General features: G+C 34.2%; 2 protein-coding genes across 2 annotated transcripts in view; both read left to right on the forward strand.

Annotated features, from left to right (window-relative positions):
- Positions 1-11980, forward strand: part of cfap70 (cilia and flagella associated protein 70) — a 32999-nt gene extending 21019 nt beyond the window's left edge. Inside the window, exons 15-26 of the mRNA XM_073836228.1 lie at positions 1807-1938; positions 2048-2173; positions 4217-4350; positions 4427-4542; positions 6096-6290; positions 6368-6519; positions 7659-7811; positions 7911-8072; positions 8150-8239; positions 11341-11442; positions 11762-11809; positions 11892-11980. Coding sequence (XP_073692329.1) covers positions 1807-1938; positions 2048-2173; positions 4217-4350; positions 4427-4542; positions 6096-6290; positions 6368-6519; positions 7659-7811; positions 7911-8072; positions 8150-8239; positions 11341-11442; positions 11762-11809; positions 11892-11972 — 1491 coding nt within the window. The 3' untranslated portion in view covers positions 11973-11980. The remainder of the gene's footprint in view (positions 1-1806; positions 1939-2047; positions 2174-4216; positions 4351-4426; positions 4543-6095; positions 6291-6367; positions 6520-7658; positions 7812-7910; positions 8073-8149; positions 8240-11340; positions 11443-11761; positions 11810-11891) is intronic.
- A 3248-nt stretch (positions 11981-15228) lies between these two features.
- Positions 15229-26073, forward strand: part of hmox2b (heme oxygenase 2b) — a 21887-nt gene continuing 11042 nt past the window's right edge. The window contains exons 1-5 of the mRNA XM_073836321.1: positions 15229-15371; positions 15696-15788; positions 20377-20501; positions 20819-20936; positions 23957-24448. Coding sequence (XP_073692422.1) covers positions 20407-20501; positions 20819-20936; positions 23957-24448 — 705 coding nt within the window. The 5' untranslated portion in view covers positions 15229-15371; positions 15696-15788; positions 20377-20406. The remainder of the gene's footprint in view (positions 15372-15695; positions 15789-20376; positions 20502-20818; positions 20937-23956; positions 24449-26073) is intronic.

The following is a 26073-nucleotide window of genomic DNA, read 5'->3' on the forward strand; positions in this document are numbered from 1 at the left end:
AAATTTGGCACACTGATAAAAAACAGCCTCAACATTAAGCATAGGATGTTTGGAGTCTCTAACTCTCTCTCTAACTCTCTAGCGCTACCACTTGTCCAAATTTTCAATTACTGTGTGTTAATAACTGTAAGGTCTAGAAGGAAAATTCCTTGGGTCATGCTGAGTCAAATGAAGTCCAATTTTCAAAAATTGGCTCAGATCATCTTCAGACCATGCTGCCAAAAAGTTTTGGAATTCAAGTTGATTAGTTAAAACGTTCTCGAAAAACGCGCCACCGATTCTACAAAAGGCAAGCACGCATAACTGGATGTGAGGCTATATCTCCGCAATGGTTTGGTGTATAGGCTGTATGCACGGCGGTGAATGACGTACTTCCGGTGGAATATAAGGATGCTGGATTACTTCCGTTCCGGCGTGATTGTAGAGTGCTGTGTACTATTTTTTCTAATAACTTGTATTGTCTTCTATACTACGGTAACGTTAGACACAAAAACAGACTCCACTCATATTGTTGATGCTTATTTGCTTTATTATATTAAATAAACATATATCTAAACATCTAAACGTATGAAAGTATCTTTTAAAAGACGGGAGGACAGTCCCTCTAGCCACCACTGCTGTGTGCCGCAGTGTACAGCATCTGCTAAATTTAACACTTTAAGTTTCCACACGTTTCCTAAAGAATGTGGGATTATAAAACCAACTTTGCCGCCTTGTATCTCCATTACCACTGTTTCAGCTATAATTAGCAGTGATAATGCAGTGCTATTCATCTGTCGTAGAACTGCATTACATTTTTTATTCTTATTATTTTGTACAATAATCATCCATACTAGCTAAGATAACAGCTGTGGTTATCCAAGCTGAACAGTGGTAACGTTAGAAAAGTAAAAACTGAACTGGACTGAACATGTCCAACAGAACTTTGAACGTCACTTTTAAGCTACTACTCCTACTCTCAGTTGGTGTGGAGTCTCTGCTTTCCTCATAGAGCGGTAGCAGTGAGCTTTCACTGAGATCTCATTTGTGGCCCTGATTTTACCTGACACTTTCAGACAAAATTACAAACACATTAAATGTCAAACATTTGATAACGTGATTAGCCTGCTGCTGGACGAATCGTAAAAAAATAATAGAAGTTCAGTTCAGGCGGTTCAGGTCAGCTGAATTTACCTTCATAATTGCACAGATACGAAGACACATAAAACTTGAAACCTTTCTCAAGTTTGCTCTGTGGCGTTGTACTGCACATCAGTGATTGTACATTTGGGCAACTCCTGCAAACACCGAGTAAAATTCGTCGACTCTGCCATAATCGCGTTTTTCTCCGCTTCAAACCTCTCCAACCGGAAACGGAATAGCAGCCTTGCGTCAAACGCGGAAGTACGCGTGCATAGAGCCTATTGAGACCAAACTTGGTGTGTGTTATTACAAGCATGACCGGAGGCAACCTGCAGCGTTTCAATGCAGTGTCACCTAGTGGTCAGGAGATATGAAAAATGGTCATTTTTGCTTAGAACTTCTCAATGGTTTCACCAAAAAATCACAAAACTGGTCTCTTTAGATTCGGTGGAGCATGCCAAGTCGACCAATACCCAATTTGGTAACAGCACCACATATTGGTCAACCTTTAAGTTAAATAATTAATAGTAATAATATAATAGTTTTACTTTTAAATAATACCAACGATTGCCGTTTTGGACTTCTACGTACTATGTCAAAAATCTTTGTTATGATGCATAATATTGCTAAGTTAAGCTGTCTAATTAGCATATGCATATAAGCTCCTGATGTTGTATGTGGCAGTATTCTGTGGTGCGGATCGTGCGAGAGAAGATGTTGAGGACAGAGGCTTTCTCAGACCCTGAACAGCTGCAAGCGTTCTTGAGTCAGCTCTACGTGTTCCTAGTGGACGAGATGCATGCTGCTCTCAATAAGGTGAAGCATTACTGTTGCTGATACTGAGGGTTATTGATCTGAACTTCTCCTTTAGTGTTTGTATTATCGGTTGTGTTTGTTTCTTCTGTGTTTTCATGCACTGAATCAGACTCTGTCAGTGGACTCTCAGGACACTCATCAGGAGCCTGCTCTGAGCTGTGCTCAACTCAAACACTTTGCCAAAGAGGCCGAGCTCAACACGGACTACCAGCTGGCGACACAGTACTATCAGGAGGTTAGGAATTGCAGCTCTATTGCCACTTTAATATAACATACTAGCATTCTACACATTCTGTCTGTTACCATCATAATACTGTACACAGCATTTTTTTCAAAGTCTAGTACAATATACTGCTTAAAATTTTGGATTAGTAAGGTTTGTAATGTTTTTTAAAAGTCTCTTATGCTCATCAAGGCTGCATTTATTTGATCATGAATACATAAAAACTGTAATATTGCAGAAAAGTTATTACGATATAAAATAATGTTTTATATTTTAATATACTTTAAGATATAATTTATTCCTGTGATGAATTTTCATCAGCCATTACTCCAGTCTTAAGTGTCACATGATCGAATGATTCAGAAATCATTCTAATATGCTGAATTATTATTAGAATTATCAATGAATCATCAACAGTTGTGCTGACAAAAAAAATTTATGGAACCTGAGATTCTTTTTTCAGGATTCTTTGATGAATTACATGTTAAAAAGAACAGCATTTATTCAAAATATAAATCGTTTTATTTTGCTAACAATGTAAATCAGTATTAATTTCTTTCAAAAAAAAAAAGAAAGAAAAAAAATACTGACCCCAAACTTTTAGATTAGAAAACCTTTATATTTTAAATAAATTCTGTTCTTTTTAACCTTTTATTGATCAAAGAATCCAAAAAAATATCAAGCCGCACAAATGATTTTTGAAGGATCATGTAACACTGAAGGCTGGAGTAATGATTCTGAAAATTCAACCTTAATTACAGATATCAATTAAATTTTAATGTAAATTAATATAGAAAAAACATTGTTTTACATTGTAATAAAATTTCATAATATTATTTTTTCTGTATTTTTGATTTAATGAACACAGCCTTGATGAGCAAAAAAGATCTTACTGATCCCAAACTTTTGAGCAGTAGTGTAAATATATTTGTGTTTGCATTATGACATTATTTTCAAGACATTTACATTACTGTAATAAGAAAAATGAATGATAATTCAAGATCATGTGACTGCAGTTATGTTGCTTAAAATTCAGTAGTAAAAGTATTTCAAAATTTAACTGTTTTTGCTGTACTTTCAATCAAATAAATGCAGGCTTGATGAGCAGAAGACACTTTTTAAAAAAAAAAACATTAAAAATCTTACTGTGTTAAAACTTTTGACTGGTAGTGTAAGTTAAGATATTATTTAAAATAAATATTAATGTTGACGTTTATGCATTTAGGAGACACTTTTATCTAAAGTCACAAGTAAATGAAGTATTATATGTATACATAATGGTATTATTTGTACAAAAATACCCTTAAAAGTGAAACCCCTGAATGTTAAAGTGACAGTTCACTCAAAAATTAAGATTCTGTCATGTCGTTCCAAACCTGTAAGACCTTCGTTCATCTTCAAAACACAAATTACGATATTTTTGATGAAATCCGAGAGCTTTTTTGACCCTGCATAGACAGCAATGCAACTGACATGTTCAAGGCCCAGAAAGGTAGTAAGGACATTGTTAAAATAGTCCATGTGACATCAGTGGTTTCATCTGTAATTTTACAAAGCTACAATGATACTTTTTGTGCACAAAGAAAAGAAAAAAAAACGACATTATTCAACAATTTCTTCTCTTCAATGTCCACTGATTGAAAGTCACATTGACTATTTTAACGATGTCCTAAATACCTTTCTGGGCTTTGAATGTGTCAATTGCATTCCTCTCTATGAGGGGTCAAAAAGCTTGTGGATTTCATCAAAATATCTTCATTTTTTGTTCCAAAGATTTTGGAGGATTGGAAACACATGAGGAATTAATGAATTTTCATTTTTGGGTGGAGGAGCTATCCCTTTAATGCAATCACAAAGCAAATAAAAAATTTCAAATGGGCTTTTCAAGCATGAATACACTGTTATTAGTGAAAAATGTAGGATATAATTATAGCATCTCATGCATATACAATGAATTCCTTTCAAATGGCATGTTCTGATGACAGTGTGCTCATTATTTGTGATATGACAGTATCATTGGATGTGACTCACATCTCCCTGAATTTCCCTCTGTAGTGTTTGATTCGAGAGCGGAGTAACCCGCGCCACTGGTGTGATTATGGAGCGTTTCACATGCTGACCGCTGACCACCTGAAGGCCGAGGAGTGCTTTCAACAAGCCTTATCCATCGAGCAAACACACACACCGAGGTCAGCAGACACAAATGACTCAGACTAGATTTCTAAATGTGTGCTTTGACTCATTCTTCTGTTGTGGTCACTGCAGTTTGCTCATGTGCGGTGTTCTGTCAGAGATGAACGGATGCTATGAGGACGCTGAGACCTTCTTTGAAAGGGCGACTAGTGTGGAACCCAACAATGTGGTTGCCTGGACTTTATTTGGTGAGATATTTTTATATATATATATATATATATATATATATATATATATACATACATACATACATATATATATATATATATATATATAATTTAAAGGGGTCATCGGATGCAAAACTCACTTTTACATGTTGTTTGAACATTAATGTGTGTTGGCAGTTTGTGTACACAACCACCCTACAATGATTAAAAAAACACCCAGTGGTATTTTTTTTTCCACTTTAAAAGTAATATCCGCCTTTTTAAAAAAAATAAGTCATTCTCAGCTTCTTGTCGGTGTGATGACACACAGACAGAGGCTGCTCATACGATAGTTGATTGACATGAGTGCCTTACATTAGACCTGCTCTCACCGGGCTGAAACAGTCCAACTCTGATGGCCATTGTGAGACTCAGGTGCAGGGGAAGACAAAAATGTCTCAGATTGAGCGAATGAGGTGTTCTGTTGTTGGATGTAATAATGAACACAGCAGTCGTCGTTTACTCCCGACATCTGAGCCGCTGAAGACGCAGAGGAAAACGTTACTTTCATTTTTGAAATTAAAGCGCCGATCTCGATCTACATATGCATCTATGTTCGTGCAAATCATTTGTGATGCAGCTTCACACTCAGCAGAAGTGAGTATAAGGATTTTTATGCATCTTTGCAAATGGCCTTTCTTAATAATGTGCTAGTCAGCAAGTTTCACAGCTAAACGCGGCTAAAGTAAACATTACAGCTCATAATCCCATGGCAGAAAGGGGAGGAGCGAGCAGAGCTCAGTAGCATTTAAAGGAACATGCAACAGAATAGCTTGCTGTAAAAGGAGCTGATTTTGACAAGGTAAAAAAGAGCATTTTTTTTATCAAAGTATGTTATTGACTTCTCATTAAGACCCTAAAGAATCATATCAACTTGTGGAAAATGGGCATCCGATGACCCCTTTAAACAGTACATAGATTACCATTCAACAATTTGGGGTTACTACGATTTTTTTTAAAGAAGTTATAACTTATTCAGCAGGGATGCATTCAATTAATAAAACGTTGCGGTAAAGACGTTTATAATGTTACAAGCTATTTCTATTTTAAATAAATGCTGTTCTTCTGGACTGTCTGTTCTTTAAACAATCCTGGAGAAAGTTTTTGAAACAAAATTTCAAAGCAGCACAGCTGTTTTTAACATTGATAATAATAAGAAATGCTTTTGAGCAGCAAATCATCATATTAGACTGATTTCTGAAGGATCATGTGACACTGAAGACTGGAGTAATGATGATGAAAACTCAGCTTTGCAACACAAAAAAGAGAACATTTTAAAATAGAATTAAATGGACAAATGTTATTTGAAATTGTAATAATATCTCACAGTATTACTGTTTTTATTGTATTTTTAAGAGACTTCTTTTTAAAAAACCTTGCCGACCCCACACTTTTTAAAACAGTGTTGTTGTTTTTCAATACTACACCAAATTAATTTAATTAATTTGAGTTTATTTTACTCTGATTGCAACAGGATATAATTTTACTTTGCAAAGAAAAAAATGTTATGAAAATGTTTGTCAAATTGTTCTCAGGTATATTCTGCCAAACTCAAGAGAAGTTTATAGAGGCAGAAATGGCATTTCGGGAAGCCAATAAGCAGCTTAATTCAGTCCTGCAGAATGAATCAGCATCTAGACCAGAAATACCCTCAGAGACTCAATCTGGTCAGAAAAAGGACCAGAAAGATGAAACCGCTGAGACTGCAGCTGAAAAAACAGAGGAAACAGGTGACCACTTCACATCCCTCTGCTTTGTGACAAATGCCTTTTCATTTAGAGCTGATCTCCGATCATTTGCTTTAAAGGTGGAAGTACAGATGAAGGTGCTGTATGTGAAGAAGACAGGCCACAGAACATCCAAGAGAGTAAACAGGAAGCACAAAAGCAAATGTCCAGCATCCAAACCACCATCTACATGGAGACCGTGTGGTTTCTCCTGCAGAACTGTGCATTACAGGTGATGTCAACAGATTCTGTCCACATGCATTACAAAATGACTCACATTTACATTGATTAGTTCACTTTCCTGATAATCTACTCAGCCCCCATGTCATCCAAGATGTTCATGTCTTTCTGTCTTCAGTCGAAAAGAAATGAAGGGTTTTGTGGAAAACATTCCAGGATTTTTCTCCATATAGTGGACTTCAATGGGGATCAGCGAGTTGAAAGTCCAAATGGCTTCAATGCAGCTTCAAAAGGCTCTACACAATCCCAGCCCAAGAACAAGAGTCTTATCTAGCGAAACAATTGGTCATTTTCTGAAAAACTGCAATTTGGACCTTCAACCCGTTGTCCACCATTGAAGTCCACTATATGGAGAAAAATCCTGAAATGTTTTCCTCAAAAATCTTAATTCCTTTTTGATTTAAGAAAGACACCAATCCTTTAAGGGAGACATTAGTTATACATCTGAAGTCTGTTTCTTGCACCAAAAACAGTCATAATTTGGTGTTTTATAACAACTTTAGTCATTCACTCTCATTGTTGAAAAGGCTGTTTTTGCTGCTGTTCCTTTCAAATTTCTGTATGTAAATGACCTACAGTACGCTACCATTCAAAAGTTTGGTGTCGGTAAGAAAGAAGTCTCTTCTGGTCAACAAGGCTACATTTATTTGACCAAAAATACAGTAAAAACAGTAATTTTATGAAATATTATTACATTGAGTATAGTTTAAAAGTCTTCAGTGTCACATGATCCTTTAGAAATCATTTTAACATGCTGATTTGCTGCTCAAGAAACATTTATTATCAATATTAAAAACAGTTGGGCTGCTTCATATTTTTGTGAACTTTTTTCAGGATTTTTGATGAATAGAAAGTTCAAAAGAACTGCATTTATTTAGAACAGAAATTGTTTGTGACATTACAAAGGCCTTTACTGTCGCTTTTGATCAATTGAATGCATCCTTGCTGAATCAAACTATTCATTTCTTTAAACTTTCCGACCCCAAACTTTCATATATTCTACATATTATCATTGGATAATCTGAGTTTTACATTTCTACATTGTATTGCAAACTCTTTTATATCAAAAGAGCTTTTTTAACTGAAAGTGTTAATCCTGAAGTTAATGCTGGTTAATGTTTGTGTCCTCAGATGGCCCAGCGTGCTCTGGCTCTAGAGCTTCTGTCCCCAGACAGAGGCACCATCAGCTCATATCATCTTGCTCTCGCCAAACTACACCTGCTGAGAGGAGAACATGACAGTGCTGAGGCCAGCCTGAAGGAGGCACTGATCGACAACTTCCAGGTCTGCATCTTTCCATTACCTCTACTTTGTACAGATGTAATATATGGTTAGGAATGCACTTTGGATTCATTACTTTCTCCTGGGATCTGATCCTCACAGAATCCAGACATATGGGCCCTGTGGGGTCACTTGCATCATGAGCGGAGCGATTACGCTGAAGCTCAGAGCTGCTATGAGCGGACGCTGGATTCAGTGCTGGACGCCTCAGACACACACTCCATCTTCCTTCGCTTGGGCTCCATCTATCTGCAGAACAGAGAAGTGAGTTCACATCAGTTGCTTAGGAGTATTTTTACTTTGACAAAGCAGTTGTCATGAGTGCTTCATTCCTTCTGTAGTATGAAAAAGCCAAATCTGTATTCCTGCGTGCCTGCAAACACTCACCATCATGTCTTACTTGGCTCAGGCTGGGAATCGCCTGCTACAGAGTGAGTACAAACCCACAATGCATTTGTAGAAGTCAAAATTGACCTTCTTAAGACATATTCCTGCTGTTATTGTGAAGAAAATTATATAAAATGCGTATGAATATTAGTTGTCACTCTATATCTCCAAGAATGGTTTAGTATGATATATTAATGCTTGGATTTATGATCAAAGCTCTGTAGTTTTGAAACATACAATGCGATGTAATATAATGATAATTGAGAGATGAACTCTGATGATCATATTTGATACATTTTAACATGATTTTTCCAAAGATCATGTAATTAGGTAAACCTCAGCTGTTTCACATACAGTTGAGGTCAAAAGTTTGCATCCCCCTTTCAGAATCGTTAAAAATGTTAATTATGTTACAAAATGCATGTTATTTTTTTATTTAGTACTGACCTGAATAAGATATCTCACGTAAAAGATACTTGCATATAGTCCACAAGAGAAAATAAGCATTGAATTTATAAAAATGACCCCGTTCAAAAGTTTACATACACTTGATTCTTGATTCTGAACTGCCTGCTATTCTTCAAAAAAAAAATTTAGGTCCCACTAATTCTTTGTTTTTTGTTTTTTAGCATTTCTGTGTATTTGAACCCTTTCCAACAATGACTGTATGATTTTGAGATCCATCTTTTCACACTGAGGACAGCTGAGGGACTCATATGCAACTATTACAGAAGGTTCAAACGTTCACTGATGCTTCAGAAGGAAAAAACATGCATTATGAGCCAGGGTTGAAAACTTTTGAACAAAATAATCATGTGTAGCCTACATTTTTCTTATTTTGCATAAATATCTTATTTTTTTCATTTAGTACTGCCTTTCAGAAGCTACAGAAGATAGTTACATGTTCCCCAGATGAGGGGCGCCGCTAAGGGGGAGAAAGTTAGGACAATTCTAAGGGCCCACGCACTTTAGGGGCCCCCAGAGATCTGCTTTGGTGTGGTAGGGGGGGCCCAACCTCATATTTTGTCATAGGGCCCAAAATTGTGAGCGGCGCCCCTGCCCAAGATAACAAAATAAGTAAAATTTACCCTCATCTTCAAGTTTTGAAGTTTTCACCCCTGCCTCTTAATGCATGTTTTTTGCTTTTGGAGCATCAGTGAGCATTTGATCCTTCTGTAATAGTTGCATATGAGTCCCTCAGTTGTCCTCAGCAGAGTTGGGGAAAGTTACTTTTAAAAGTAATGCATTACAATATTGAGTTACTCCCTAAAAAAGTAAGAAATTATGTTACCTAGTTACTTTTAAAGGAACCGTATGTAAGAAATTTATGTCAGTTAATCATAAAATGGCCCTGAAATGTCACTAGACATTAAGAAATCATGTTCATTTCAAATACTTATATCACTGACAACAGTGGTCTGGCCAGGATATTGTCATTTAAAAGTGAGAGTTGCAGCCCACAACTGATGTTATTGTTGTCATTTTGTGTTTTGGTCTGAGGCGCCACCCTCCAGCGATCTACCAATCACGAAGTCAGTAGAGTTTCGTGAGACGGGTTGCCAGCTCTGTTACAGCTGCGGCTATTCTAACGTGTCGGATTAAACTTGTATAACGTTACGAAACGAAAAAGACCTCGTTTTGAAACCGAAATACGTCGTGACAAAGTCCGAAATAAAACAAGGATTGGTATAGGAGATGCATTTGAAAGATGGAGACGGCTGAAAACGGAGAATAATTTGAAGACAGACGCTTTCGTTGGTAATTTTTTCCTGAACAGGTAAGATTCATCTATGTTTGGCTAACTTTGCTTCAGTACTCAGTGGATTTTCCGCGGTCGCCCGTGATAATGCGTTCATAAAAAGCTTTATATCGCACCACTAGCAGGGTTGGAAAACAACCTATGTTCCGACTGAAATGTGGTATTACAGTACATCTTTGCGAAATATTTGGCTAATCGCCATCTGTAAATTTTTGCGATACATAATTACTTCGCAAAACATCTCTTGTGAAACATAAACATAATTAACAGAAGAAAAACAAATTACTGTGCATCACTTGTCATTGGAAGCTTCTTATTGCAGCCTACTCCTGCAGCTTAGCTGGCAACCTCGAGTCAGGGTGAAGCGGGAGGGGATAGACCTTTCTACAGTATTTTGAATGTGATTGCAGTACCAGTTTTGGCCACAATCCTACATACGGTTCCTTTAATGAAAACGAATGCGTTACGTTAATTTTGTATTACTTTTTAAATCTGGGTTGCTTGTTTGTTTTTAATATAAAAAGTTCTATTTTTGGCAAATGTAAAAGCTTTTTCATACCAAAAGCCTCAGGCTTAGAGAAAAGTAAATTCACGTCTGTATAGTAGACGAAAAAGAAAAGAAGAAGAAAAAATGTCAACTTTTCAGCAATAAAAAAAGGCAAACAAATGTTTTTGAGTGAGATTATTTTTTTGCACATTCACATTTATTCTAGATCTAAAAGTTCTTAAATCGTACTCACAATTCCACAACATGGGGACAGGAGAGCTTTTTATCAATAAATGGGGGGGGGGGGGGGGAAGTAACTGGTGTTGCTTATTTGAAAAAGTAACTCAGATATTTTCTTGTCAATTAAAAAGTAATGCGTTACTTTACTAGTTACTTGGAAAAAGTAATATTATTACGTAACTTGCGTTACTTGTAATGTGTTACCCTCAACACTGGTTCTTAATGTGAAACAATGGATCTCAAAATTATACAGTCATTGTTGGAAAGAGTTTAAATACACAAAAATGTTGAAAAACCAAAGAATTTGTGGGACCTGAAGGATTTTTCTGAAGAACAGCAGGCAGTTTAACTGTTCTGAACAAACAAGGGACTCATGAACAACTATCACTAAACAAAAACACAGCTGTGGTTCATTCAGGTAACAACACAGTATTAAGAACCAAGTGTATGAAAACTTTTGAACGGGGTCGTTTTTATCAATTCAGCTATTATTTTCTCTTGTGGACTATATGTAAACATCTTTCATGTGAAATATATTTTTCAGGTCAGTACTAAATAAACAATAGCATGCATTTTGTATGATCCCTCTTAATTTGATAAGATGATTCTGAAGGGGGTGCAAACTTTTGACCTCAACTGTATGTGCTCATGTGCATCAGCTGGAGGAGCTGACTGAAGCTGAAGAGGCGCTGACTGAAGCCAACGCACTGAATAACAGGAATCCAGAGGTGTGGGGTTACCTGTCACTAGTCTGTTTACGGGTAAGTGACTGACATTCATTTCCCCGCTTTGCATTTCTTTCTTCATGCTTTTTAAAGGGCCGGTTCACCCAAAATGAAAATCCCATCATCGTTTACTCTCCAGACCTGTATGAGTAACTTTCTTTTGCTGAACACAAAAGATATTTTGAAGAATGTTGATAACCAAACAGTTTTGGGTCCCATTGACTTCATATTATGGACAAAATATACAGTAGTATGGAATTCGAAGGGAACTGAAACTGTTTGCTTATGAATATTCTTTCAACATTTCAACAGAAGCATGTTTCACTGTAGTTTTGGCTTTGCTTTCTCCATTCAGACTGGCAGAAAACTAGAGGCTGAGCAGTCATATAAATATGCCATTAAGGTTTGTACATGTTTGAACATATAAAAGTCTGTGGTATCCATATATATTTAATTTTTTAACTCTTATATGTTTGTTTTTACAGATGAATTTACAAAAGGAGTCACTACTACAGGAGATCCATGAGCTGCAGTCACATGTTGGGTTTGGAAACCCTGGCTTCTGATGTGCCTTATTCACATAAATGTTGTTTTAAATTTTTAAACTACAATTAAAATAAATTCATTGTTTAATCACAATAATACGCTGTAAATGATAATAAAATAGGATTTTAATCATAATTGTCACAGTCTGATGGGTGAAGGAGTGGAGATGGACGAGGAGAACCGGAGTAACTGAGCAAATAAAGTTTATTAAAACAAAACACTGAAACTGATACAAAGATAAACAAAACCGGGAGCAGGAAAGGAGCACATGTAACAAAACAAACGGAAGTAACAATATCATTGACCGACAAACGGGGAGTGCAACACAGACTATTAAATACACTGAAAACCAAGGCGTGGTCACAAACAAGCTAACAGGATGACGAGGGGGAAATACAAATATGGGCAAGACTGAACTAAAAACACTAAACCAAAAGGGGGAGCAAAAGGGACAAACCAAAAGTACTGGAAACAGAGGGGGGGAAACACTAGGAAAGGCAGAACAGGACAAAACACAGACATAATCCTGACATTAATCAGATGTAGTCTTTTTTTTTTCATTGGGTGGCCTTGCTGAAAATGGCTGCACATTTAAGTCCCGTTCACACCAAGGATGATAACGTTGACTATAGACTATACACAGTATTAAAACTATTGAAACTATACCCTTTGAATAATCATTTTAACTCGGTGGGAACACAGAGGAATGATATTGTTAAAATAACTTTAAGATCAAACTGATACATGGTAAAAACAGTGACAGCCAATCAGAATCTACTGGACTTTGAAATTTATATTTACACACAAATAAAACTAAATAAATAGAATAGAAATAGACTAAATTTAGATAAAAACGTCAAGATATTAATGCAGAATTTAGCAGAATTCAGACTTTTCTCACAATTTTTACCTTAGATCTCATGGGGGATATATACAAATATATATATATATATATATATATATATAAATATAACAAAATAAAAGTTAAAAATAATATTCCGAATTCGCAATTTTTACTTTAGATCTCATGCAATATATATATATATTGCATGAGATCTAAAGTAAAAATTGCGAATTCGGAATATATTTTTTTACTTTTATTTTGTTATATTTATTAATATATATACTGTTCAAAAGTTTGGGGTCAGTACATTTTTATTGTTTATTTATTTATTTATTTTTACAGAAATTAATACTTTTATTCACCAAGGATGTATTAAGTTAATAAAAGTTTATTAAAAGTTAATAATAAATAATTTTCGTTGTTGTAAAAAATTTATATTTTGAATAAACACAGTACTTTTTAAACTTGTTATTCATGAAAGAATCCTGAAAAAAAAAATCACAGTATTTGGCAGCACAACTGTTGATATTATCCAACATTGATCATTCTAATAATAAATCTGCATATTAGAATAATTTTTGAAGGATCATGTGACACTTAAGACTGGAGTAACAGCTGATAAAAATTCAGCTTTTCATCACAGGAATAAATTCTGACAGAAAAAGTAAGAATTGCAAGATATCAACTCAAAATTTCAAGATATAAATGCAGAATTTAGATGCCACAGAAAAAAATGTCATTTTTTTTAATCTCTCATTTCAAACTTATATTACTCAGTTGCGATTTATAAAGTTGCAATTCTGGAAAAAAGAAACAAAGTTAGAACTGTTATAAACTGTTATTACTTTTTATTGCTTTTTTCTTATGGTAAAAACTAGTGTTGCCAAGTCTGCGGCTACTTTAACACCATTGCCGCAGGTTGCTTTTCATATCCGCGGATTGAAGCGAACTTCAACTTCCTCTGGAATGCAAATTTTCCAGGGGAACCCACCAAAAATGTGTATTGGGTTATTTTTGGGTAGCAATTGGGTGGGTTTTGTAGTGAAAGCCTGGCAACCCTGGCAGAAATAAGCTTGCATCGGCCTACAATATACAGTGTATACCCCTTAAAGGATAACTATTGCCAAAATGCAACCTGGGCTGTTTTTTTTTTTTTTTTTACTGTAAATGAGACAAACATATATCTAAAAGCATAATTACGACAAACGAGCCGTTTTTGAGATTGACCGTAATTTCGTTTTGTGGTCAATTGCCAGTGAATGGGAGTACTAGGGGCATAAATTTGAGCGCATCAAAATCGATATTTTTACAACACTAAGAAGGCTCGACACACCATGAAACTTTGCTCGAAGTATCGCCTGGGTCTCTACACATGAACTCCAGCATTGAGAACATTTTTGTGTACAGTACACAGAGTTTACTAAAAAGAAAGGTTTTGAACAACTCACCTACACTGTTTGAGTTTCCGCTTGCAGCCGTCTTGCCAGTCAAGAGGTGTCGATCTCCGAATGCGAGGAGAGTAAAGATGGATAGCTCCTAAAGCATATTTCCATATAAATGCACGGCTAATTCGTTGTTTTGTCGCAAGTGAAAAACAATATTAACCTTCTAGTTGTAAAAAGAGCCTCATATAAGCCTAATATTTCGTCCTATGGAGTCCATTCATTCGCATTCGGAGATCGACACCTCTTGACTGGCAAGACGGCCGCGAGCGGAAACTCAAACAGTGAAAGTGAGTTGTTCAAAAACTTTCTTTTTAGTAAACTCTGTGTACTGTACACAAACAATGTTCGCAATGCTGGAGTTCATGTGTAGAGACCCAGGCGATACTTCGAGCAAAGTTTCATGGTGTGTCGAGCCTTCTTAGTGTTGTAAAAATATCAATTTTGATGCGCTCAAATTTATGCCCCTAGTACTCCCATTCACCGGCCATTGACCACAAAACGAAATCACGGTCAATCTCAAAAACGGCTCGTTTGTCGTAAATATGCTTTTAGATATATGTTTGTCTCATTTACAGTAAAAAAAAAAAAACAGCCCAGGTTGCATTTTGGCAATAGTTATCCTTTAAGCATCAGAAAACAAGTGTGCAGCCGTCTGTAGAATTTTGTCCACGAGCTTGGTTTTTGAGGTAACTATATATATTTCAATAGCATCGCTGTTGAAGTGGATTTACTTATCCATCTTTTTCTTCAACGCAGAAGTAATATGCGAGACTTTGAGGCGGATTTCAGTCAGTAGATGGAAAGATTTTAACATTTAATCAATAAAAAAAGCCCTTACCATATCGCTGTGGAAATACAAACCGCAAGACAGGAGAAAACGAGCGAAGAGTATCTTGAATTTAATGGTCGCTGCGCCTTTAACGATCATCTCTGACAGACACGTGGTTTCTTCCGGCAGCTTCCTGCTTTGAGTTCATAACGGTTTAGTTCTCAGACAAAAGCGGACGAGAGTCCGAATAACGTTCATTTATATAAGCATTTACCAGTCTATTATCATTCCTACAGCCTGATCGGACCAATTATTATCATTATAATCTGATACAAAGTAGGATGTGCTGAAGAGCTGGATCGTAAGTATTGGTTTCAGTTCACAAGTATGCAAATGAGGGCGCACACTTGTACTATATGTCATACGCCAGCGCTAGTTAATTTGTATAATGACACTAGATTATTTTGATCCATCTGAAGCTGCTTGTGCATTTCAAATGGATGCTGATCACAGGACAGTGAGATTAAGCGGCATTTTGACGGGCAAACACCAGAACGCTCATGACTGCTCTTTTGTTCGGACTGCACACATCTGTGTTTTCATTTACCCTGCAAACAAACGCTGTTGAACAGCCTCAGTGTGTGCTGCATGAATAGGGGCTCACTCTGAATGTGTGTGTCCTCAGGAACAATCACCTCGCTCGATGCTCAGCTGCTGTCATCGCTAACAATCGTCTGTACAGACACTGACTCTTCAGGCTCTGGAGGTTGAGGTAGAGGTAAGAGCTTTGTTGTTTACATTTCAGTCAATAATGTGTTCTTCACAAACTTTGGAGACTTTTATTCAGTGCTAAGATGCGTACATTACATTTCCCTAAAAACAAAAGTAAACATTTACACAGCCTTTTAGGAGGTCATGCTTCAAATCTAATCTAATAGATTACAGAATTGTTTTTACTTAATGGAAAGGATAAATGAGTTTTCTCATTTGTGTTATTTTGATTATTTTGAACTGAAATTTGGCTAGATAAATGGGTAGAGAGGTCATAGATAGAGTTCAAAGATGGGTAGCAGTGTTATTTTATTCATTAATATTTTGAATTAGCTTTTATTGATATATTTTACGTTTTAATTTCATTTTAGATTAATTTTTAGCAATTCAGTTGTGCTTTTGTCGTTTTTCTTTAAATATTTTTGTTAAATTGTCATTTGTCAATTGTAATTTTTAAATATTTTGATTCCTTTATTTAGATCAAATGATCGATTGATGGATGGATGGATGGATAGATAGATAGAATAAACAAACAATAAAACGAATGATCAATAGATAGATGGAGTGAATGAACAATAGATAGATAGATTATTAAACAAGCCAACAAACGATAGATAGATAGATAGAATAAACAAACAATAAAACGAATGATCGATAGATAGAACAATAGATGTATAGATAGATGGAATGAATGAACAATAGATAGATTATTAAACAAGCCAACAAACGATAGATAGATGATAGAGATAGATAGATAGATAGATAGATAGAATAAACAAGCAATAAAACGAATGATCAATAGATAGATGGAATGAATGAACAATAGATAGATTATTAAACAAGCCAACAAACAGATAGATAGATAGATAGATAGAATAAACAAACAATAAAACGAATGATCGATAGATGGATGGATAGATCAAGCAAGTGAGCAGATGACCAATAGATTAAACAAACAATCAATAGATTGAATGAACAATGGATAGATAGATTGAATGATAGATAACTCAAACAAGCGAATGAATGATGGATGGATTGAAGAAACGATGGATAGATTGAACAAGTGATCAAAAGTTCGATAGATTGAGCAAACGATGGATAGATCGATCGACCAAATGAAAGATTGATAGATTGAATGAACGAATGAACAAATGATTGAATGAACAATGAATAGATAAACTGAGAGATCAAACAAGCAAACGAACGATCAATAGATTGAATGAACAAAAGAATCATAGATTGAACAAACGGATGATTAGATGGAATGAAAGATTAACTGAACAAAATAGATAGATGACGGAAAGATGGATATATAGATTAATTATCCAGTGTGTCAAGTTAAACAGTCAAATATAAAGTGTCAATGTGCAGATATAGATTGTAGTAAAATAAATTGAGGTGATCAGAAACAGGAAGATGAGCTGTGTGTGTAAAGGCCCTTTCACACGGGACGCGGCAAGCGGTAAAATCGCCGCGCGGCTGCCGCCTTCTCTTGTAGTGGAAGCGTTTTGTGCAGTTGAGGCGGTGTTCGCGACGTGGTCTGGGGGCGGACGTTGCCATAGTTACAGTTGCTTAAAAGTCTAAATAAAATGGAAAATTGTGTTTGTGTCATTCTGTCATTAATTATTGTCATTATTATTATTCAAACTTTTTAAAGATATAGTTTATTATAACACCACGCATAATAATGTATTGTTTGGACACTTTGTACATATTTGTATTTTTACCTGGCAAACTAACTCGTGTGCTCACCCCAAATATGAGATTTTAGATGAATCATACAGTTCTGGGAAATCCAGCACACTTAAAACAATCTTCTCCTCTATTTTCAACTGTCCGTTATAAATTCAGTTAAATATTCTATGATTGGTTTTTAATAATCTGTTCACTGATTGGTTAAAGCCGACGCGGCTGCCGCTGCAGCTCACAAAAAGATAAAATATTTTTATCTTTGGCGGCGCCTGCCGCGAAGCGCCGTGCCCGTGGAAGCGGCATGATTTTGGGTGCACGAGCACCGCTTGCGCTCCGCCTCCGCGCCGCCAGCGAAACCGCCCGCGGTTTGCCGCTTGCCGCATGTCTCCCATTGAAAATGAACTAGACACTCGCGACTGCCGCGTCCCGTGTGAAAGGGCCTTTACTGTGTGTGCAGGGGCGTAGCAACCGGGGGGGACGGGGGGGACACGTCCCCCTCACTTTTAGAAACAGGTGATTCTGTCCCCCGCACTTTTTTTGACCTAGCGCCAATATTTCCGCCCCTGGTCTCTGATTTGTTACTTAGATTTGAGTGAAGTAACATTTAGCCAATCACAGCGCGAATCTCTTGGGCGTCTGCCATGAGCTTCAAATCTTGTTGCTCTTGTAAACAGAATGTATTATAGTGTATGAACATCACAGTCCCTCCAGTTTTTCGCGATTCTGCGGTCGCTGAATTTAATGCAAAATCAACAAAATGTCGCATTTTTTTGCGATCCTGCATAATTTGTCATTTAACCGCAAAATAATCGCAAAAAATTGTTATTCAAATATTTCAATAATAAAACGATTTTAAAATATATATATCATGTTGATAAAGACGCTGCTCACATGATGTCTGTGAGCTGTCTGTCTGCAGGGCTCGCAAGATCGACGTCTCGGGGGCTATTGTGTTTTTCAGTCGAGCTACCAAAATGTTTCACTGGCCTGCCACCCGCTATCGTAAAGTAGAGGGCTTCTCTGTTGTTGCAAATGGAACGCCATAAAAGTTTTAAATTTGTTAAATAGTATAAGAAAAGTCTTAATTATAATTTTAAAAGTCAGTTAGGGACGGCGAGACGAATCACGATAGGGCTGGATAAAACTTCAATGATGTCATTGAATAAATATGAGCCCTGCACATTTCAAAGTCAAAACGCAGCACTGATGTCTTTAAATGAATGTATCTGAGTAGAACCGACTGTCCTCAGAAACGTGTCGTTGGCATTTTCATTTCATGCCTGATAAAACAGCGTTAAAGCTGATTTGTATACAGCCGTTACTAGGGAAACGAAAATATTTCAGCGCTCCTAAAGCGCCCCCTTGTGACAGAATTTTTAATTTTAATTTTTTAGAATTTTTTCCAATACATTTTTCAGCTGTTTATGTTTTTATGCAGCAAACACATAGGGTTTTAAATGTGAAAAGTTAATGTGCCTTCTAAAAAATCTAAACAATTAAGACAGTAATATTTATGTTTTAAATAAATATGATAAATTATATACTTGATTTATCCCTTTTAATGGTATAAAGGCTGAAATGCCATTGTGTAAGATATTGTTTTTGTGTGAATCTGTATCTGAATTAAAAATCATGTCATTTTATGACCTAAAATTCTACCTTACATTGTCCAACCCCAATCATTCTGTTCATTTTACTTGTGCAGCTCTTAAAAAGGACCATAAATTGCTTTAAATTGATATTTAAAAATTCTGCAGATACACTAAAGAGTGAAATAAAATTCCTTCCTTGATATTTGTTTATATTTGTGTATTGAAAACATATTTGATTGACATTTAGACTCCTGTTTGAATTTCTATATTTAAAAAATAAAAATTAAAAAGCTTTTTTATTTGGGCTAGTTCAATTAATTTTTGGGCTACCAAAATTTAAAGAGTACCTGAGACGCGACTGAAATGAAGTAGGCTATGTACAGTATAAATTTCTACACCTGCTGTTAATGTTTACAAAGGTCACATAAGAATATTGCCCATAGGTTATTTTAAAAGTTCAAATGTATCAGAATAAACAAATTTTATGTTTGATTTGTGTTATGTATGATAATTGAGCCTCTAACATAATACCTAATATGGTAAATGTGATATCCTAATTATTAATAAATAAATTAAATAAATTGCAATTTTTTTCGCAAATTTCTAGGACTTGCCACCACAAAATTAATAATTTTCATCGTAAAAATCACAAAAAAAAATCGTGAAATCCTCACCTTTGGGTCACATGACCATACTGTCCCCCCCCACTTTTAAATTGGCTGCTACGCCCCTGTGTGTGTGTAACTGTGTGTGTTTAAATATTTTCTTTAAATTGTCATTTGACAATTGTAACTTTTAAATATTTTGATTTTTTTTATTTAGATCAAACGAACGAACGAACGATAGATAGATAGATAGATAGATAGATAGATGGAATGAATGAACGATAGATAGATAGATAGATAGATAGATAGATAGATAGATAGATAGATAGATAGATAGATAGATAGATAGATAGATAGATAGATAGATAGATAGATAGATGGAATGAATGAACGATAGATAGATAGATAGATAGATAGATAGATAGATAGATAGATAGATAGATGGAATGATATATAGATAGATAGATAGATAGATAGATAGATAGATAGATAGATAGATAGATAGATGGAATGAATGAACGATAGATAGATAGATAGATAGATAGATAGATAGATAGATAGATAGATAGATAGATAGATAGATAGATAGATAGATAGATAGATCAAACAAATGAACGATTGATAGCTTGAATGAGCAAACAATTGAGATGAGCTGTGTGTGTAACAGGAAACTCTCTGGTGTGTTGTTGTGAATGTGTTTGAGCAGTCAGAGATCAGAAAACAACACGACGCTGGAATGTCTGCTGTAAGGACAGAAGATGCTGCTGACGAGAAGAGCACAGCTAATGGAGGAGGAGGAGTGTGTCAGGAGTCAGGCGTCACCATACTCAGGTACATGAGATGCTGAAGAGTTTCATTAGGAGCGTTTCCTGTAAGAACATAATCTAGTGAATTATACTATTACTGCTATAACTACTATAACTAATACAAATGAAAAAAGAAATTGAAGCAAAATATAAGTATAAAAAGAAACTAGTAAAAATAAAACAAAACACATTACAAAATTACTGAAATAAAAACTGAAAATACTAAAATAAATAAGCTATTTAACAATACGAAAAAAATACTATGATATCACACTAAAATAACAGTGTTTGAGTGCATGATTGTTTTGTTGCCAAACCATGAATATCGTCTGATCTCTACAGGCCTACAGATCTCTCAGAGATGTTGGCAGCAGGAACCAAAGAAGTTCATGAGAAGGCCGAAAACACAGAGTTTGTCAAAGACTTCCTGAGGGGACGTATCCGCAAAGAGCTCTTTAAGGTACATCCAAATATTCTGTGTTATTAAAATCAAAAATATTACATCAGTGATAATAAAATGTGAACTGAATTAAATAAAACACACAAAATTCCAAAATGTGTAACTGAAAATGGAATGTTAAGATATAAAAAAATTAAAAGAAAATAAAAGACTAAAACTGAAATGAAAAAGAACTGTATAGGCTTTTAAGAAAAAAAAATATAATTACAATAATAAGAATGACTAAAACAGAACAAAACTACAAAAAAAAAACTACAACTAAAATTCTTAGACAAATATATATTGATTCAGTGATACAAAAATGTAAACAGAAATAAATAAAACACTAAAACTGAAATAAAACATAAGAACTACGAAGACTTTTTTAAATGAAAAATTAATAAATAAATAAATTACATAAAAATTCCAAAAACTGAAATTAAATTGAAAATGGAAAATTGAATCATTCATAATATTTAAAACAAAAATAATCTACTACTGATACTAAATTGTAAACTGAAATAAAAGAAAATGTACAGAAACAAAACTTTAGTTCATTTATTTTAAATAAATAATAAATTATAAAATAAATAAATAATAAAATAATTTTAAAAAATGGATAAACAATACATTTTATATTTATAATTAATGTATTTTCTTTACATTTTTTGTCATTTCAGCTAGTTGCTAAAACATCCTCTTATTTTAATAAATAATTAAAACTATAAAAAAACACATTCTTTACCTGAAATAAAATAAACATGAACTGAAATATACAGAAATTAAACTTAGTTTATTTTAGCCAGGTTTTAGTATTTTAGCAAAAAAATAAATAATAACAAAAAAATATACAATTAAAATGAAACATAAAAAACCTAAAACTGAAAAAAATAAATATGAATACCTTTTAATAAAAAAAATGAGTAAAACACACAACAAAAATGCAAAAATTTGAAGTAAATTTAAAATAAAATGGAGGATAAAGTAAAAAAAAAGTAAAAATTTAAAATAAAATGGAGGATAAAGTAAGAAATTAAAATAATTCATACTGATACTAAAATAAACAAATCAGGGTTTCCGCGGGGTCTTAAAAAGTCTTAAAAAGTCTAAAATTTAAAAATCAAAATTTTAGGCCTTAAAAAGTCTTAAATTCGCTGTTCTAGGTCTTAAATAATTTTACACAGGTCTTATTTTTCCGATGTCCATGTAACGCTACCTCTAATGCTCATTTAAATTCTCTTTTTGTTGTTTCCGTGGTGTTGTAGTTCTTTATTTCACTTTTCCAAATATAATTTGCTGTATTTAAACTACAAATGAGACCAGCATGCAATAGCCAATCAGCTTTCTGTTATTGCCGCGAGTCTCTCTCGGATTGTACCGCAGAAGTAAAATAGATTTAATTTTTTAGCTATGGGGAAGTGCAAGTTTAGTGATACTTAGCTTGAAAAAAACGGAATATAGGGCTTGGCTAAGGCCAGTTGCTAACAACTAGATTTTTTTCTCCCTCTGTGGAAGTTACTGCGTCTTCAGAATCGCAGTAGCAGAATACAGGTCAAACTACCTTTTTCTGTATATAATGTTATCAATAATAATAAGAAATATAGGTCGAGCTAGCTGACCGCCAGCGTTCGAAATACTTTTAAAATGTTTTTTTTTTACTTGCCCGACCGAACAAACCGCCTGATTAAAACTGAAGTGACAAAAACAACTAGAGAAGCATCAAAAGGCAAGAAAGATTCATATTTTAATACATTAAACGTAAACAGAAATTGATAATGGATAGTGTATTTCTGGTCTATTTGTGACATACTTTAAAACAAATGAATGTAACAGCACTCTAAAGAAACACACTGAGGTAAAAATTTAAAATGTATAGTTTATTTATAACATGATATAGTTCAGTAATATACCAAGTGAGCTTTTTGCTAAAAATTCTCACAATTACAAATGTTACATTAATTTTAGCTCAATAAAAAAGTAGTTAGTCAAGTAGTTACTTACATATTAGACAATATGCAACATTAGCAGAAGCGTTCTCCTAGCAACATTCTGCTATGATTCAGCGTTTTGCTTGAAACAGTTGAAATAACTCGCTCATGAAGTGACTTACCGCCACCTGCTGGTAATTTAGTGTGTTTAAAAGTATGCCTCCACACCCAACATTTCTAATGTATATATTTATAAATCAATAAATGTATTTAAAACATTAATCTCACTTTTAATTTTGCAGTGTAAATTATGTAATCTCACTGCTAACAGCCATTTAGAATTTATTGATAAATTCATAAAATAAATTTCAAAGGTAATGCATACATTTCAAAAGTAAAAAAAAAAGGCCTTTATAAAGGTAAATCAAATATGCAGATTTAAGATGTAAAAGCTAATAGAGCACTGATGAAAATATTGCTTCAGAATTTTTTTTTTACATCAGATATTTCTAGTGGTACTTTTATGGGGATATTTTGTGTGGAATAGTATCTGCTGATATGAAAAGTTCACTGTATATCGTAGTAATAAATTTAAATTTATAACAGCCATGATATTGCGTTTACTTTTTACATTAAACACATTAAATATTACATATATGCATGTAATATAATATCTATTTCCATTACAGGTTTCGGTCTTAAATTTCATATAAGGTGGTATTAAAAAGGTCTTAAAAAGTCTTAAATTTCACTTGTTCATATCTGCAGAAACCCTGCAAATGTACAGAAATCAAACTTTAGTTAAATTTGATAAAATAATGAATTTTATATTTACTATCCATTTAATTTAATTTAACATTTTATTAATTTTATTTCAACTGGTTAAATATCTCACATTTTCTTTTAGTTTAACATGGAAATAAATAAGAACTATGCAGACTTAAAAAATAAATGAATCCACAGCTAAAAGACAATATATATATAATTTTTTTTTATTTTTTATTTTTATATAATAATATATCAGTGATACTAAAACAACACTGCACAAATAGCAAGAGGAATCGGTTTAGTTTGCCATTATTGTGATATCTTGATCTGTGTTTGTATTTTCAGCTGGGTCACGTGGCTTTATACTTCACGTATTCGGCGATTGAAGAAGAGATCGAGAGAAATAAAGAGCATCCTCATTTCGCGCCGCTCTACTTCCCTCACGAGCTCCACCGGCGGGACGCTCTGTCTCGGGATCTGCAGTACTTCTACGGCGAGGACTGGCAGAACCAGATCAGCGTGTCTCCCGCCACTCAGCGCTACGTGGAGCGCATCCACCAGATCGGCCTGGACGAGCCCGCGCTCCTCGTGGCTCACGCTTACACCCGCTACATGGGCGACCTCTCGGGCGGACAGGTGCTGAGGAAGGTGGCCCAGCGTGCCATGAAGCTGCCGCCCACAGGAGAAGGCCTCAACTTCTACCAGTTTGACAACATCCACAGCGCCAAGGCCTTCAAGCAGCTCTATCGCAGCCGGATGAACGAGCTGGAGCTGGACACGCACATCAAGCAGAAGGTCGTGGAGGAAGCCGTCCTGGCCTTTCAGTTCAATATGGAGGTAAGCCATGCTGTGTAAAAGATACTGTTTAAATTGTGATTTAAAGAGGTTATCGTCTTTTATCAGTTAAGTTTTTGTGTGGTCTTCTTTTTTTAATAGTAATTTAGTTAGTATCATTTTTTTTTCTAGGAGAGTCACCTAAAAGATGAATCAGTGGTTTAGCTTATTAATTCAAAATTATTTCACAATGTATTGGTGTTTCTATTAAATCGAACGTTATTATTTAAAATGTTTACATTTAATAGACAAAATATATAACATTTTTATGTTTGAAGCAATTTATTATTTGAGTATTTATTTATCATGTAGTTTTCATACGTTTTTTGGTCATTTTATTTCAATGTTTAAATTTTTTAATTTTTAAAATGTAGTACACAAAATATATAGAAATATATAAAAATATATTTGTTTATTTTATTATTTTTGTATTTCTAAAAATATATTTACAGTGTATTAGTAAATTTTCATTTCAGATATTTTACAATTTTATTTATTAGTTTTTTTATATTTACATATTTAAATTTAATTAAGTTTTTTTTTACATTTCTGTGTTAGTAAATACATTTTAATATTAATACATTTTATTTATTTGTTTGTTTGTGTCTTTCTTTGTTATATTTACCTACATTTTAAACTTAAGATTATTTTTTTACATTTTCAAATTTGAAGCAATTTACTATTTCAATATTTATTTATTATTATTATTATTATTATTATAGAATTGTCATATTTTTAAAAATTATATTATGATTATATTTAAAATTATATATTTTTTATTTTACTATTTTTGTATTATTTTTTCATATATATTTACAGTGTATTGGTAATTTTATTTTATGGTTAAACATTTTAATTATTTATTTCTGTGTTATTTACCTACATTTTTATATATATATATATATATACACATATATACACACACACACACACACACACACACACACACATATATATATATATATATATGTTGCAGACCCCGCTCTGGGAGTCCACTCAACAGATGAGAATAGTCTTTTTGGCAATAAAGAAGGAGAGAGACAAGAGTTTGCCTTCAGTTAAGCAGTCTTCTTTGTTGACTTTTAATACACATGAACATTCATGAAACTTCAGCACACAGTACTCCACATTAGGAAAAGATGTATAAGTATATACAAGTACTCATTAGCAGCAAATAAACAGTTAAACAAGGTAACAAAATCCTATAAATGTTTCCCACAACTCACATAGCAGACTGGATTCAGGTAAGTAACAGTTAACAGAGGTAAGTAACAACAGTGTCTGGTAATCTGTACCCATACCATTTTTGTACACACTAACTGACATTTTATAACTTTAACATTTAAAACAAACTCTTTTAGTAAATACACTGAAATGCTTACTTTATGTAACTGTTACAGTTACTCATAAACTTGACCACTTCAAAGTCAATAAAATGTAAAACACAAGTGAACCCTATGGCATGACAACTGTTCTAAAATTACTAATAAAATTAGTATCCAACTGAAAACATATTCACTGGACAGTAAAGAATGTGAATAGTAGCTGTTTTTCTTGACATTTGATCATTTTACTAACCTTTTTGGCAATAAAGAAGGGGAGAGACAAGAGTTTGCCTTCAGTTAAGC

This window comes from Garra rufa, chromosome 1 (genome assembly GCF_049309525.1).
Source record: "Garra rufa chromosome 1, GarRuf1.0, whole genome shotgun sequence".
NCBI lineage: Eukaryota > Metazoa > Chordata > Actinopteri > Cypriniformes > Cyprinidae > Garra > Garra rufa.